A 14762-nucleotide genomic window follows, 5' to 3' on the forward strand; every position below is an offset into this window, starting at 1 on the left:
CTCTCCCCTTTCTAAGTTTCTAGAATGTCAAGTAGGTGAACATAGATGCTCCTTTTAGGATCTTTTGCTGTGAAATGGTCCACAGGTGAATGGCAGTAATATCTTAAAATGATTGGCCCCCTCTCTCTTTGTTTCCATCAAGGATACAGTTGATATATTAGTTGGATGGCATAGAGATCATACTCAGAAACCTTCGCTCATGCAGCAGGTATCTGGTAAGTCTTGCAGCCTATACCAGTTATTTAAATACTGTCGGGGAGGAACAGTGGTCCCCCAATGACCATCTATCAATACCATTTCTTTAATAATGCAAGAAAACTAATTCAGAGAAATGTTTTATTGTAAATGAACATGACTTGTTAGCTAAATATATATTTTCAGAGGAAATTACTAGTAGGTGGGTAGAGTAAGTACAGACAGGACTTCCCCAAGTTATTTGTAGTTTGTACTGGTAGGAAAGTATATGGTAAGAATATATTGCAGTGGCAATACCCTGAAGTGGACAATGGAAGATCCAAGTTATTTGTCACATTTTATTGTTTTTCTGGTTATTTTTTTAAAAAAGGAAATATAGGGTTAATTTGGAGAATTGTCATAAATGAGAAATGGTTTTGTTTCCCATTTTTTTGGAGTTAAGTGAATGACTAGCGTGGCTCATTTGCACATTTCAGCTTGTTTCAAGTGTCATAGTTTCTCGTAACTTACTTGGTGTAATAAACTTTTGAAAATAGGATATTCAGGTGATAGTGGTCTGTTTCATTTTCACTGAGGAGATGAGTATACACCTTTAATGGTTAGATGTGGCCCTGGGATTAGCCAGGCCAATGGTAGATTGTGGCATTTTAGTCTTAAGTCATGTGTAGTGACAATATAGATATGAAATTTACTGAAAAAGTAAGGAAATAACATTTACATGTTAATTTCTGCAGAAATTAAAGAGGTATTAATTAAAGAGGTATTGGTTAATCGTGATCAGCATGTTTAGCAGTCTTCATTTTATGATATAGGACATGTTTTAGGGTATGCTGCTTGAAAACCAGATACTTTTTAAAACGAGCCTCTTATATTTTTTTAATTTGGATTTTTTGGTGTTTTTTCTCTCCCCTACCCTTTCACAATTTCTTATACGATTCCAAGGGTGGTTGCAGAGTTTGGAGCCATTTTGGGTAGCTGATCTTGCATTTTCTACGACTCTTCTTGGTCAGTTTCTAGAAGACATGGAAGCATATGCTGAGGTGAGTATATAGAAAGCTGTTTCTTAAAATTTTGATTAAGAAAAAAATCTTAAATTGTGCTAGATTTATTTTAAAATGGCTCAGACTTCCTGACATTTAAGCAGAAATTACAAGCCCATTGCAATATTTTGAAAAAAAATTTTTTTTTGAGACGGAGTCTCGCTCTGTCACTCAGGCTGGAGTGCAATGGCACGATCTCAGCTCACTGCAACCTCCACCTCCTGGGTTCAAATGATTCTCCTGCCTCAGCCTCCTGAGTAGCTGGAATTACAGGTGCCCACCACTACGCCCAGCTAATTTTTGTATTTTTAGTAGAGACGGGGTTTCACCATGTTGGCCAGGCTGGTCTCAAACTCCTGACCACTGGTGATCCACCCGCGTCGGCCTCCCAAAGTGCTGGGATTATAGGCATGAGCCCCCGTGCCCAGTCAGTATTTTAAACATTTATTTCAGATGTGTTTAAGTTACCAGGAGAATTATTGGAGAGACTAAAAGAAACGTTGCAAGCTTCGTATTTCGCAAAGCTTTACATACTCTCGGTAGCTGGTATTTTTCTAAAGACATTTTTTGCTATTTATTTTTATTTTTTGTCCCCAGTCTTCAGAGTCTTAAAGCAAATTGATGTTGTGTTATAAAAAAACACAAAACACCAAAAGCTCCTAAAGATTTTCCTCTTACATATGTACAGGAGATCTTGAATCGTACTTTGGAGGACAAGCCTTGGCTTCAGCCAGCTTTTGTGGCTGTACGAATATAGCATAGGAGCTTTAAGAGCGCTGCTGAAGCCTCTGTTACTGGTACTTGGCTTTTCTGGCCCCACTGTCATGGCTTAACTCAGTGCCATCTCTTATCTGAATCTCTTTGTGTTTCTCCCCTATTCAGATCAACCAATCAAGGCTCCCATAAAGATTTTGGCCTCATCTTGTTTTTTTCATCTTTGCTGCTTGTAGTCAACAGGAATTCAGTACCTTTAGCTGTACTGATGTGTTTACTCTTTCCTAGAAAAGCAAGGAAATGTTTTGCTTCTGCGTTGTTTTTTCTTTGCCCCCACACCTAGAATGTCTTTTTTCACAGCCCACGTTTAAAGCTGATCTACCTCTCATAAGCCACACATTCTAGTTTGTAGAGATGCTTCCCCTTGTTATCCTTAAGATCTCATTCTCTTCTGTTATTTTGGTGCTTAATTTTAGGTAGATGTATACATTGGTTCTAGTATCCTAGTTTTTGCGAATCTTGTCCTTTTCATATATCGTACTTCTTCAGTTACACATCTGTAGATCAGGTCTTGTAATCTCCCTTTGCTCTTCATGTGCATGCTCTTGGTTTGGAGGACTTACTGTTGAGCTGAGTGGCTCAAAGAATAGCTAGAATGAGATTTTTAGCCAAAAACTAATTCAGGAGTGGCAAAAGCTTCCGTCTTCATTTATACCTACATATAACTAGAGCATATGTGCTAGAATTTATTTTTTCCCAACAGCTTTCTGAGTTGATTTAAGAGATTATTTCCTTAATTTGTTGTCTATTGGGTTTAATGTTGGCTTTTTGAAATAATTAGGTAAAACCCATTTTTATATTCAGAGTCATGAATATTCTCATGGGCCACAGTTCTCTTTCTAAAAGCCTAAAAATCTATTCTAAAATGAATTGATTGAAATATTTTAGAGTTTTTTGTTTTTTTTTTTAAACAATGTACTACTTATTAAGAATGCTGTGAATTCACATCTAGGACCTCAGCCATGTGGCCTCTGGGGAATCAGTGGATGAAGACGTCCCTCCTCCATCAGTGTCATTACCAAAGCTGGCTGCGCTTCTCCGGGTATTTAGTACTGTGCTGAGGAGCATTGGGGAACGCTTCAGCCCAATTCGGGTCCTCCAATTACTGAGGCATACGTAACAGTTGTAAGTGCTTTTGGGCATTTGAAGTGTCATTCAAAAATAAAATTGTTTTATATTGTAAATGATTCTCTTTACCAGGTGAACTGTTATTAATCCTTCATTTGTTTAGCATGTATGTATGTATGTATATATGTATATATTGTCTGACTGCTTTCTTAAATAACCAGAAAAGCAGGGAATCCTGTTATATCTCATCCTCCTTTCATCCAACTCCCCTACCCTCCCATGACAAAAGGCCACTCTGAATTTTTAAATCTTATCCTTTCATTTTTAAATAATATTTCTTATAATTTTACTTTTAAATTATTGGGTTTCCTTTTAGTTTTTCAACATATTACGAATAGCACACTATAGGAGAAGCCTCAGAAAGTAATCTTCTCTGAGCATAAGATGGAACTCATATGAAAACTTGTATATCTTTATATTCTTTGATAGCCTGACATCAAAGAACATAAACAAATTAAAAATGAGGTAGCTAGATTGCCACACTTCAGCAGCCTCAAACATTAGCTGCACTGTATATAGCACATCCAATGAGGGTTCAGTGGAAAAGACACAAGAAATGAACCCCAGGCATTGTACTCTGCTTTGAATAAGGAGAAAGAAGCATGTGTGATACAGTCATAAAAAATTTAATCTAACTGATGAAAATTTTACCGTTAGGATAAAATTTGCTTTTAGGAGCATATACTTTTGCTGAACATGTTGCTAAATAAAATAGGATATTGATTATATAGTAAGTTGTGTACTTGAGCAGAAATGTCAGAACTTAAAGATAAATGAAACCAGCATATTGGTATTTTAAACCAATATGGTTTCAAAATGGTTTAATATCTTTGCTTCATTTTTAGTGTCTAAAAGGTGGTTGTTTGAAGACTGTACAGAGTTGAAATAAAAAGCCGTTAATTCAGACATAAAATAAAAGGGACATAATTTATAGGATAGGTGTATATTGATTTATGAGGATCTTTTAGGCCTTTGAGAATGGTAGAATGGTGGGGTTTTTATTTTTTTTATTTATTTTTGGAGCTGGAGCCTCACTCTGTCACCCAGGCTGGAGTGTAGTAGTGCAATCATAGCTCACTGTAGTCTTGAACTCTTGGGCCCAGGTGAACTTCCCATCTCACTCAGCCCTACAAGCAGGTGTCATGACCCATACCCAGCTTTTTTTTTCTTTTCTTTTTAAAGTGGGGTGGTGCCATCACGACTCAGTGCAGCCTCTATATCTTGAGCTCAAGTGATCCTCCCACCATAGCTCCTGCTAATTTTTTATTTTTGTAGAGATGGGGTCTCAGCGTTTCCCAGGCTGGTCTTGAACTTTTGGCCTCAAGCAGTCTTCCCACCTCAGCCTCCCAAAGTGTTGGGATTATAGACATGAGCCACTGTGCATGCATGGCCAAGAATGCTTCCCCCTCCGCCCTCTCCCCCCACTCCTTTTTTTTTTTTTTTTTTTTTTTTTTTGAGACATGGTCTCTGTTGCCCAGGCTGGAGTGCAGTGGCATGATCTTGGCTCACTGCAGCCTTGACCTCCCAGGCTTAAGTGATCCTCCCACCTCAGCCTCAAGTAGTTGGTGGGACTACTGGTGTGAGCCACCACGCCCAACTAATTTAAAAACAAATTTGGTAGAGATGAGGTGTTGTTATGTTGACATGGCTGGTCTCAAACTCCTGGACTCAAGAGAACCTTCCAGCTAATCCTCTCAAAGTGCTAGGATGATAGATGTGAGTCACTATGCCCAACCTCCGAGGATACTTTTAATGAAAACTATGGGTAGACTAAATAAAATCCTGTATGTATTGGTTGTTAAATATTATAGAAGTATTTTTTAACATTTGCTCTGTTTTCTCCCCTATTTTATTAGAAATTTGGTACACAATTATTGGCCATTATAGTTAAGTGGGGGATTTTGTTTGTGTGTGTATTGGAAATAATATGATTTTTGAAGATATTATGTGGTAAGCATGAGAGTGCTAATCTTTCAAAAGAGACCATCAGTAGATAGAAACTTTAATAAGCTTAAAGTGACTTGTATGTTCAGTTTTGAAAGATTGACTCCCAAAAGCCCAAGAGCTAGCTTGTAGTATGTGTGGGCAGGCTATTCCCATGCTGTCAATACCATTACTGTCGTGGTGTATTTCATGATAAAGATTCTGAGCTTCAGCCATTTAGTGACATTGGGAGAAACGAAGTTGGGTATATGGGAAATAGAGGATGGCAGATTCCATTTCCTGTCATAGTAGCACTTTAGGATTTTTTAGCCAAGATCATGTTTACATATTGTAGTAAAGGCATCATTATTATTCAGCTACTGAGAACTAGAATATTAAGAGACTGCTGGCAAGGCAAGCAGTTAATTTTCAGTTGAAATTGCATTAAATAAAAAGTATTTTCTTGCTTTGTGGAAGCATGTGAATTTTTTTAAAAAGCTGCTTATTTTCCCCATTTACAGGTTCTGTACAGAGTAATGAGATGTGTGACGGCTGCAAACCAGGTGTTTTTTTCTGAGGCTGTGTTGACAGCTGCTAATGAGTGTGTTGGTGTTTTGCTCGGCAGCTTGGATCCTAGCATGACTATACATTGTGACATGGTCATTACATATGGATTAGACCAACTGGAGAATTGCCAGACTTGTGGTACCGATTATATCATCTCAGTCTTGAATTTACTCACGCTGGTATGTGAATTATTCTTTTCCTTTTTAATGTGTTGGTTTATTCAGGCCCTTAAATCGATATGTAAGAAATGAAGGACTTTGTCTGGGTATGGTGGCTCATGCTTGTAATCCCAGCGCTTTGGGAGGCCAAAGCAGGATTGCTTGCATCCAGGAATTCTGGCACAGCTTGGGCAATGTAGGGAGACCCCATCTGTACAAAAAGTCAAAAATTAGCTTGGTGTAGTGGTGTGCACCTGCAGTCCTAGCTACTCGGGAGGCTGAGGGAGGAGGATTGATTAAGCCCAGGAACTTGAGGTTGAAGTGAGCTCTGATTGTGCCACTGCACTCAGCCAAGGTGACAAAAAAGGCCCTGTCTCCAAAAAAGAAAAAAAATAAGGGCTTTGCTTCATTATATTATTTTTTAGAGTACATTCATCAGTCTTATAATCTATCCTTTCATTTTAGTGTCTATTTACTTTTATTTTTAATGCAATTTTTTTTTGAGACAGGGTCTCACTCCGTTGCACAGGATGAAGTGCAGTGGCATGATTTTGGCTCACTGTAGCCTTGACCTCTTGGGTTCAGGTGATCCTCCCACCTCAGCCCCCCAGGTAGCTAGGACTACAGGCGTGCACCACCACACCTGGCTAATTTTTTATATTATTTTGTAGAGATGGAGTTTTGCCATGTTGCCCAGGCTGGTCTTGAATTCTTGGGCTCAAGCAATCCACCTGCCTTGGCTTCCCAAAGTACTGGGATTATAGGCATGAGCCACTCTGCCAGGCCTCTATTTTTAGTGGTTGATAGCTAGTCTCAGTGTAGCTTTACTCGTTTTTTCTGAGGAAACATTGCTCTACACACCAGATTCTTTCTTTTTTGCTTTTCTTTTCTTTTCTTTTCTTTTCTTTTTTTTTTTTTTGTCACAGGATCTTGCTGTATTCCCCTGGCTGGAGTGCAGCGGTACAATCAGAGCTCACTGCAGCCTCAAACTCCTGGGCTCAAGTGATTCTCCCACTCAGCCTCCCGACTATCTGGGATTACAGATGCATGCCACCATGCCTGGCTAACCTTTGTATTTTTTGGAGAGAAGGGGTCTCACTACATTGTCTAGGCTGGCCTTAAATTGTTGGTCTCAAGTAATCCTCCTGCCTTGCCCTCCCAAAGTGCTGGGATTACAGGTGTGAGCAATCATGCCTGGCCTCCTTTAATTTCTTCTTTTTTTTTTTTTTTTTTTTTTTGAGACGGAGTCTCACTCTTTTGCCCAGGCTGGAGTGCAGTGGCACAATTGTATTTTTAGTAGAGAAGGGGTTTCACCATGTTAGCCAGGATGGTCTCGATCTCCTGACCTCATGATCTGCCTGCCTTGGCCTCCCAAAGTGCTGGGATTACAGGTGTGAGCCACCGCACCCGGCCGGCCTCCTTTAATTTCTTAACCACAAATATCCTCCCCCCACTTTTATTATGGACATTCTGAAGCACATAAAAATAGGGAGCATAGTATAATAAATTTGTACATATTTAACACGCAGCTTCTATAATTAGAAACAAATGGCCCATCTGGTTTCATCTAGGCCTCTTTGCTATCCTTTCATCTCCAACTGGATTATTTTAAAGCAAATTCTAGATGACATTCTGCTGAGCATTTCTGCCGGAATTACACCTCTCTTTGCTAATGTGAAAAAATGCCCATGATAACGGTAAAATACGTGTGTCCTATTTAGGTGTCTAAACACTTTAATGTCACAGTATTAAGGCCTTAAAATATAGCTTAGATATATTTTTCTAAATTAAAAGACTTTATTTTTTAGATATACAGAAAATTGAGCAGAAAACAATGAGTTCCCATATGCCTTCTTCATCCCAACAGTTTCCCCCTCATTAACATATTGTGTTAGTGTGGTACATTTATTACAAAGGAGTGAATATTGATATATTATTATTAACTAATTTTATAGTTTACTTTGTGTTATGTATTCTATGGACTTTAACATGTGTAATGACATGTTTCCCCTATTACCAGTATCATACAGGATAGTTTCACTTCCCTAAAAACCTTTTATGTTCTACCCACTCCTTCCTCGTTCCCTCTCCCCACTCCTCCCTCCCCCCATCTTAAGCCCATGGCAACCCCTGATCTTTTTACTGTCTCCATCGTTTTGCCTTTTCCAGAATGCCATGTAGTTGGAGTCATATAGTATGTAGCCTTTTCAATTGGCTTCTTTCACTTACCAGTGTGCATTTAAGGTTTCTCCATGTCTTTTTGTAATTTGAGAAGCTCATTTTAAAAAAATTTTATTCTTTTAGATTGTTGAACAGATAAATACGAAACTGCCATCATCATTTGTAGAAAAACTGTTTATACCATCATCTAAACTACTATTCTTGCGTTATCATAAAGAAAAAGGGGTAAGTAATACACTGATAATGAATTTTGACAACTTGAGTCACTGAAGAGTCGGACCTAATGTTGCTTACCAGGCTATATAAGTGAAATTGAGTGAAATGTGAAATGTTTGATTTAGAATATAGTGATTGTATTTGTTCTTTTAAATTTATATTTCTTGATAATCATACTGAATACTTTCATGAATGATGTGCCAGATACTCTTTTCAGACTATGCATCTCTTGCTGTTATTAAATTTATTAAATTTTCATAAGGGTAAAACAAGTTGACACATTTATAAAGTTATAAATTAAGAAGTACTGTATATTTTGTAAACAAAAATGACTGGCTTTTCAACCACCCCCTAGTCAAATCCACCACAGACTTTCCTGGTAGATTTAAGAAACCCAGTCTTAAACTGCTGTTTGCATATGTCTTTTGATGTTGATTATTTAAAAAAAAAAAAAAACGGCCATTCTGGAAATTTCATATTGACAGTTTTCATTTATAGTACTCTTTATTTGTGATAAAACTTAATAGATTTGAAATAGCATACTGATGTGTGTCAGTTTTCTGATTGGTTTTTTAAAAATTAAAATATTAAGTGCTACGGACAGTGAATTGATCGATCTTAAATTTATTTGTATCATCAGCACTAATACAGATAGTGATTTATTTTCCATATAATTTTAGAAGATTTATTTTCCATTTATCACTTCCTTGAATTTTTTGTTTTTCAGGTTGTTGCTGTAGCCCATGCTGTTTATCAAGCGATGCTCAGCTTGAAGAATATTCCTGTTTTGGAGACTGCCTATAAGTTAATATTGGGAGAAATGACTTGTGCCCTAAACAACCTCCTGCACAGTCTGCAACTTCCTGAGGCCTGTTCTGAAATAAAACATGAGGCTTTTAAGAATCATGTGTTCAATGTAGACAATGCAAAATTTGTAGTTAAATTTGACCTCAGTGCCCTGACTACAATTGGAAATGCCAAAAACTCAAGTCTTTAATTGTAATGACTTTGTTTTATCCACAGTTAAGCCTTTTCTCATTACATATTTATGTATTTCACTGTCATGTCAACATGTCTGCAGAATCACTGTATGTAACAAACAGCCATATTTAAGACATGCCTGGATAAATAAAATTGGTAGGAATGTTTTCTTGCCATTATATTTAACTTTTCTTCTTTTTCCTTGACAAATCTTGATAAGTTTTTTTATATTAGTTTTATTTTCTAGAAAACGTCTTATGAATTTCTCCTATTTGCTCTAGCATGCTTACAGAAAATGTCAGTGTTTCTTACAGCTCAAATTTGTATAGTTGTTTTAAAATGCGGTCTCTTTCTTCTTCCCCTGATACTTTTTTCTTTCTGTCTACTGAAGTTAGTTCTTATACATGGTCTTATATTTTGGCTGTCTCTTTTTACCTAGGAACATTCATACAGGTTGAATATTCCTTATCTGAAATACTTGGGACTGGAAGTGTTTTGGATTTTGGATTTTGGAATACTTTTTTTTTTTTGGAGATAGTGTTTTACTCTTGTTGCCCAGGCTGGAGTGCAATGGCGCAATCTTGGCTCGCTGCAACCTCCGCCTCCCGGGTACAAGCGATTCTCCTGTTTCAGCCTCCCAAGTAGCTCGGATTACAGGCATGCACCACCACGCCTGGCTAATTTTTTTGTATTTAGTAGAGATGGGTTTTCACCATGTTAGCCAGGCTGGTTGTGAACTCCTGACCTCAGGTGATCCACCTGCCTTGGCCTCCCAAAATGCCGGGATTACAGGTGGGCACCACCATGCCCAGCCGGATTTTGGAATATTTTCATAACACTTACTGGTGAGCATCCCTAATCTGAAAATCCTAAATCTAAAATGCTCCAAAATTTGAAACTTTTTGAGCACCAGTATGATCCCCCAAGTGGAAAATCCCACACCCGACCTCATGCAATGAGTCCAAACTGTTGTATGCACAAAATTATTTAAAATATTGCATAAAATGACCTTCAGGCTATGAATAGAAGGTGTCTATGAAACATAAGTGAATTTCGTGTTTAGACTTGGGTCGCATCCCCCACATATCTCATTTTATATATGTGCAAGTATTCTCAAATCCAAACATATACAAAGTCTGAAACACTTCTGGTCCCAAGCATTTTGAATAAGGGATGCTCAACCTGTAGTCTTTCTTTTAGGAGGGGGGGGAAAAAAGCTTTTTTTTTTTTTTGGTGACAGAGTCATGCTGTTGTCACCTGGGCTGGAGTGCAGTGGTGCAATCTGGGCTCACTGCCACCTCTGCCTCCCGGGTTCCAGCAATTCTCCTGCCTCAGCCTCCCGAGTAGCTGAGATTACAGACACCTGCCACTACGACGGGCTAATTTTTGTATTTTTAGTAGAGACTTGGTTTCACCATGTTGGCCAGGCTGGTCTCAAACTCCTGACCTCAGGTGATCCACCCGCCTCAGCCTCCCAAAGTGCTGGAATTACAGGCACGAGCCACCGCGCCCAGCCCGTGTGTTTTTTTTTTTTTAAGTAATTTGACGTGGCCCTGCTCTGATTTGTATTTATTGTTTATGGTTTGTGTATTTCTTCTTCCTATTGGACCACACAGAGTTGAAAAACATTATTTTTAATAGAAAATAATAGGTGTAGGCTGGGCACGGTTGCTGACATCTGTAAACCCAGCACTCTGGGAGGCCAAGTCGGGCTGATCACTTGTGGTCAGGAGTTTGAGACCAGCCTGGCCAACATGGTGAAAGCTCGCCTCTACTAAAAATAGAAAAATTAGCCAGGGGTGGTGGTGCACACCTGTAATCCTAGCTACTTTGGAGGCTGAGGTAGGAGAATTGCTTGAACCCAGGGAGTGGAGGTTGCAGTGAGCTGAGATCACACCACCGCACTCCAGCCTGGGCTACAGAACCAGACTCTGTCTCAAAAGAAAAAAAAAGAAAGAAACAAAGAAAGAAAGTAATGGATGTAATTAGGGAATAAAGTTTTTAGGAGGAAGAAGGTAAAATTTGATGTTTGCGCTTCAATGTGCTCCGTGTTGTTTGATTGGATTGCCTTGTATAATTCCATAGCTGCTTCGCTTATTACCAGTTACAGCTTATGTTTGAAGTCACAATAAACTCTTCTTCAAACATGAAAGCTTGATTTTTGAGGAAAATTATTCACATTATTTACAGATTCAAAGATGTTTATGTCCTGTACTCTAGAAATAAGGAGAAAGTGGGTGGGGATGGGGCAGTCAGGTGGAATGGAGTGTCTTGGCAGTGTAAAGGAAAAAGATGGATGGAAAAGGTGTATAGTGGCAGGGTGTGCCTTTGTTTCCTTATTGAACAGGGCACCTTGCCATTTGCAGTATATGGAAAATTGAAGAAATACAGTCTACTTCCGCAAAAGGCACATACAAAGGGCTCTGTTTAGACGAGAGATCAGCAAACTATGGTCCGTGGGACAAATACAGCCCAGCACCTGTTTTTTGTTTGTTATTTTAAGTGTATAATTCACTGATTTTTAGTATATTCACAGAAGTGTACAACCATCGCAACACTAGTGCCTGTTTTTGTAAAGAAAGTTCTCGTTGGGCTGGGCGCAGTGGTTCACGCCTGTAATCCCTCGGGAGACCGAGACGGGCAGATCACCCGAGCTCAGGAGTTCAAGACCAGCCTGGCCAACATGTTGAAACCCTATCTCTACTAAAAAAATACAAAAGTTAGCAGGGCGTGGTGCTGGGCACCTGTAGTCCCCGCTACTTGGGAGACTGAGGCAGGGAGAATTGCTTGAACCCCAGAGGTAGAGGTTGCAGTGAGCTGAGATCGCCCCATTGCACTCCAGCCTGGGCAACAGAGCGAGAGACTCCGACTGAAGAAAGTTTTCTTGGAACACAGGTACTGTCATTCCTGTGTTTTGTATGTGGCTGGTGTTTTGTTTTGAGAGAGAGAGTCTTAACTTTGTCATCTAGGCTGGAGTGCATTGGTATGATCTCGGGTCACTGCAACCTCTGCCTCCCAGGTTCAAGCGATTCTCCTGCCTCAGCCTCCCGAGTAGCTGGGATTACAAGTGTGCGCCACCATGCCCAGCTAATTTTTGTAATTTTAGTAGAGATGGGGTCCCGCTGTGTTGCCCAGGCTGGTTTCAAACTCCTGGGCTCAAGTGATCTGCCCACCTTAGCCTCCCAAAGTGCTAGGATTACAGGTGTGAGCCACAACACCTGACCTGTGGCTGTTTTCTTACTGTAGCGATAGACGAGGAGTTGCTGCATTGCATAGAGATGCTATATTGCACACAAAGGCTTTACTGACTTCACAAAAAAGTATTTGTCCAAGGTGTAGTGTACTAGATCCCTTCCAATCTGTAATTTTAATTTAAAAATGTCCAAATAAAAAAAAATGTCCAAATACCCCTGTTTTGAAGGATAAACTCTGTATGCTTGTGCTTATTTTGGAGAAGCCATAAACTTACTTTGTTTTGTACATGATCAGATGTGGGCGCTATCTCCAACTGTCTTTGCACTTCTGAGTAAGAATCTGATGATTGTGCACAGTGACCTGGCTGTTCACTTCCCTGCCATTCAGTATGCTGTGCTCTACACATTGTATTCTCATTGTACCAGGTACTGTATTCACAAATTTTTCTTAAGAAAAGAACCCCACAAAACATTTTATTTTTTTAATGGATAGATTTTAAAGATGTATGTTGATTTAACTTTGGACTTGCTTGCTTTCTTTGATTAAAGATGAAAAGATAATCTATGCTTTGTCTTTCAGGCATGATCACTTTATCTCTAGTAGCCTCAGTTCTTCCTCTCCTTCTTTGTTTGATGGAGCTGTGATTAGCACTGTAACTACGGCCACAAAGAAACATTTCTCAATTATATTAAATCTTCTGCGAATATTACTTAAGAAAGATAACCTTAACCAGGACACGAGGTAACAGATTTTATATAGTATTAACTCTTCCTAACTTTGTTAATTTGCCTTTATAATTTGAGAATAAGAAATGTGAATTACAAAAATTTTTTTAAAATGTGGATTATAGAGGTGAGGTAGAGCAACTTCTTTACTGTCAAACACCTTATAATTTGGTTTTATTATTTAATCTAGGCTTTCTTATTCTTTCTGAAAAGAAATACATGAAAAACCTCAATCCCCCACCCCCAGTGTTTCATAGAAGAATATATATAGATTTTTAATATTCTATGCTTTTTTTGTTTCTGAGACGGAGTTTTGCTCACCGCAACCTCTGCCTCCCAGGTTCAAGCAATTCTCCTGCCTCAGCCTCCCAAGTAGCCGTGATTACAGGTGCCCGCCACCATACCCAGCTAATTTTTGTATTTTTAGTAGAGATGGTGTTTCACCATGTTGTTGGCCAGGCTGGTCTTGAACTCCTGACCTCAGGTAAGCCGCCACGCCCGGCCTCTTTGCTATTATCATGCTGCGTTGGGAGGTTTTCTTAAAAGGCACACAACAATTTTGACAGTAATTTCTATAGTTTCATTTTTAATTTTTATTTTTTATTGTTTGAGATGTTTGAAAAACCAAGAGAAAACCAATGTAAGAAGACTAGGCTTTAAACGTTTTTTTGTTTTTGTTGTTGTTTTTTTTAAAGTACAGTCAACTGTATATTTTGTGTTTCAGGAAACTGTTAATGACTTGGGCTTTGGAAGTAGCTGTTTTAATGAAGAAGTCCGAAACATATGCAACTTTATTCTGTCTTCCGTCTTTCCATAAATTTTGCAAAGGCCTTTTAGCCAACAGTAAGACTCTGTTTTTTTTTCTATTTTGTTTATCAATCCTTAAAAGGGTCTTTGGTAATGGGAGATGGTCATCAATCGAGCTCTTTTCCTGACCTGAAGTTGTGTAATCCTCATTTTAATGACAGATACACATTCTTAGTATTAGAAAAATGTTTTGAAGTGATTGTCACATTTTTAAGCTTACGTGAATGTTTATAGTTTGCATATACTTATACATTTTCTCTCAGAAAAAGTTTTGTGTGATGACCCATCAGTTACATTACATGGGTTTTGTTGAATGTGTCATTTTTCCAAACGTGACAGTCAGTGAGGATTCTGGACAAGAACAGTGCCTAGTCTAGAGTAGGCACTCACTCTTTGTTGAATGAATGAATGGATTCAGATAATTATGACAAACTGGGATATAATTTCTTTTGGCCAGCTGAAAGTAACTGTCTTTTAATGTTTAATAGCTCTCGTTGAAGATGTGAATATCTGTCTGCAGGCATGCAGCAGTCTACATGCTCTGTCCTCTTCCTTGCCAGATGATCTTTTACAGAGGTATGAAATTAAGATCATGTCTTTTGACATTAACCCTAATAACCTTGAAATGTTAACACACCTGCTTTGTCTATTTCGTTCTTTCATAGATGTGTTGATGTTTGCCGTGTTCAACTAGTGCACTGTGGAACTCATATTCGACAAGCATTTGGAAAACTGTTGAAATCAATTCCTTTAGATGTTGTCCTAAGGTATAACAGTTGTTTTGGAGCAAAGACATTCTGTGATATTTACAGCCTCTACTGGTTGTCTACTTTAGGAGAAGACAGATCACCTATTAGAGCATTAATGACACA

At 38.6% G+C, this 14762-nt stretch overlaps 1 protein-coding gene across 5 annotated transcripts in view; it reads left to right on the forward strand.

Moving 5' to 3' along the window:
• The first annotated feature begins 9174 nt into the window (after positions 1-9174).
• Positions 9175-14762, forward strand: part of LOC744474 (serine/threonine-protein kinase SMG1-like) — a 44665-nt gene continuing 39077 nt past the window's right edge. For all 5 annotated transcript variants that reach the window (XR_010152334.1, XR_010152335.1, XR_010152336.1 and 2 more), the window contains exons 1-5: positions 9175-12783; positions 12938-13099; positions 13808-13926; positions 14379-14466; positions 14556-14657. Coding sequence is in view for 2 of the 5 variants with exons in the window: in XM_063797015.1 (XP_063653085.1) it covers positions 12653-12783; positions 12938-13099; positions 13808-13926; positions 14379-14466; positions 14556-14657 (602 nt within the window). In the remaining 3 variants the exon portion in view is untranslated. The remainder of the gene's footprint in view (positions 12784-12937; positions 13100-13807; positions 13927-14378; positions 14467-14555; positions 14658-14762) is intronic.

This window comes from Pan troglodytes, chromosome 18, assembly GCF_028858775.2.
Source record: "Pan troglodytes isolate AG18354 chromosome 18, NHGRI_mPanTro3-v2.0_pri, whole genome shotgun sequence".
NCBI lineage: Eukaryota > Metazoa > Chordata > Mammalia > Primates > Hominidae > Pan > Pan troglodytes.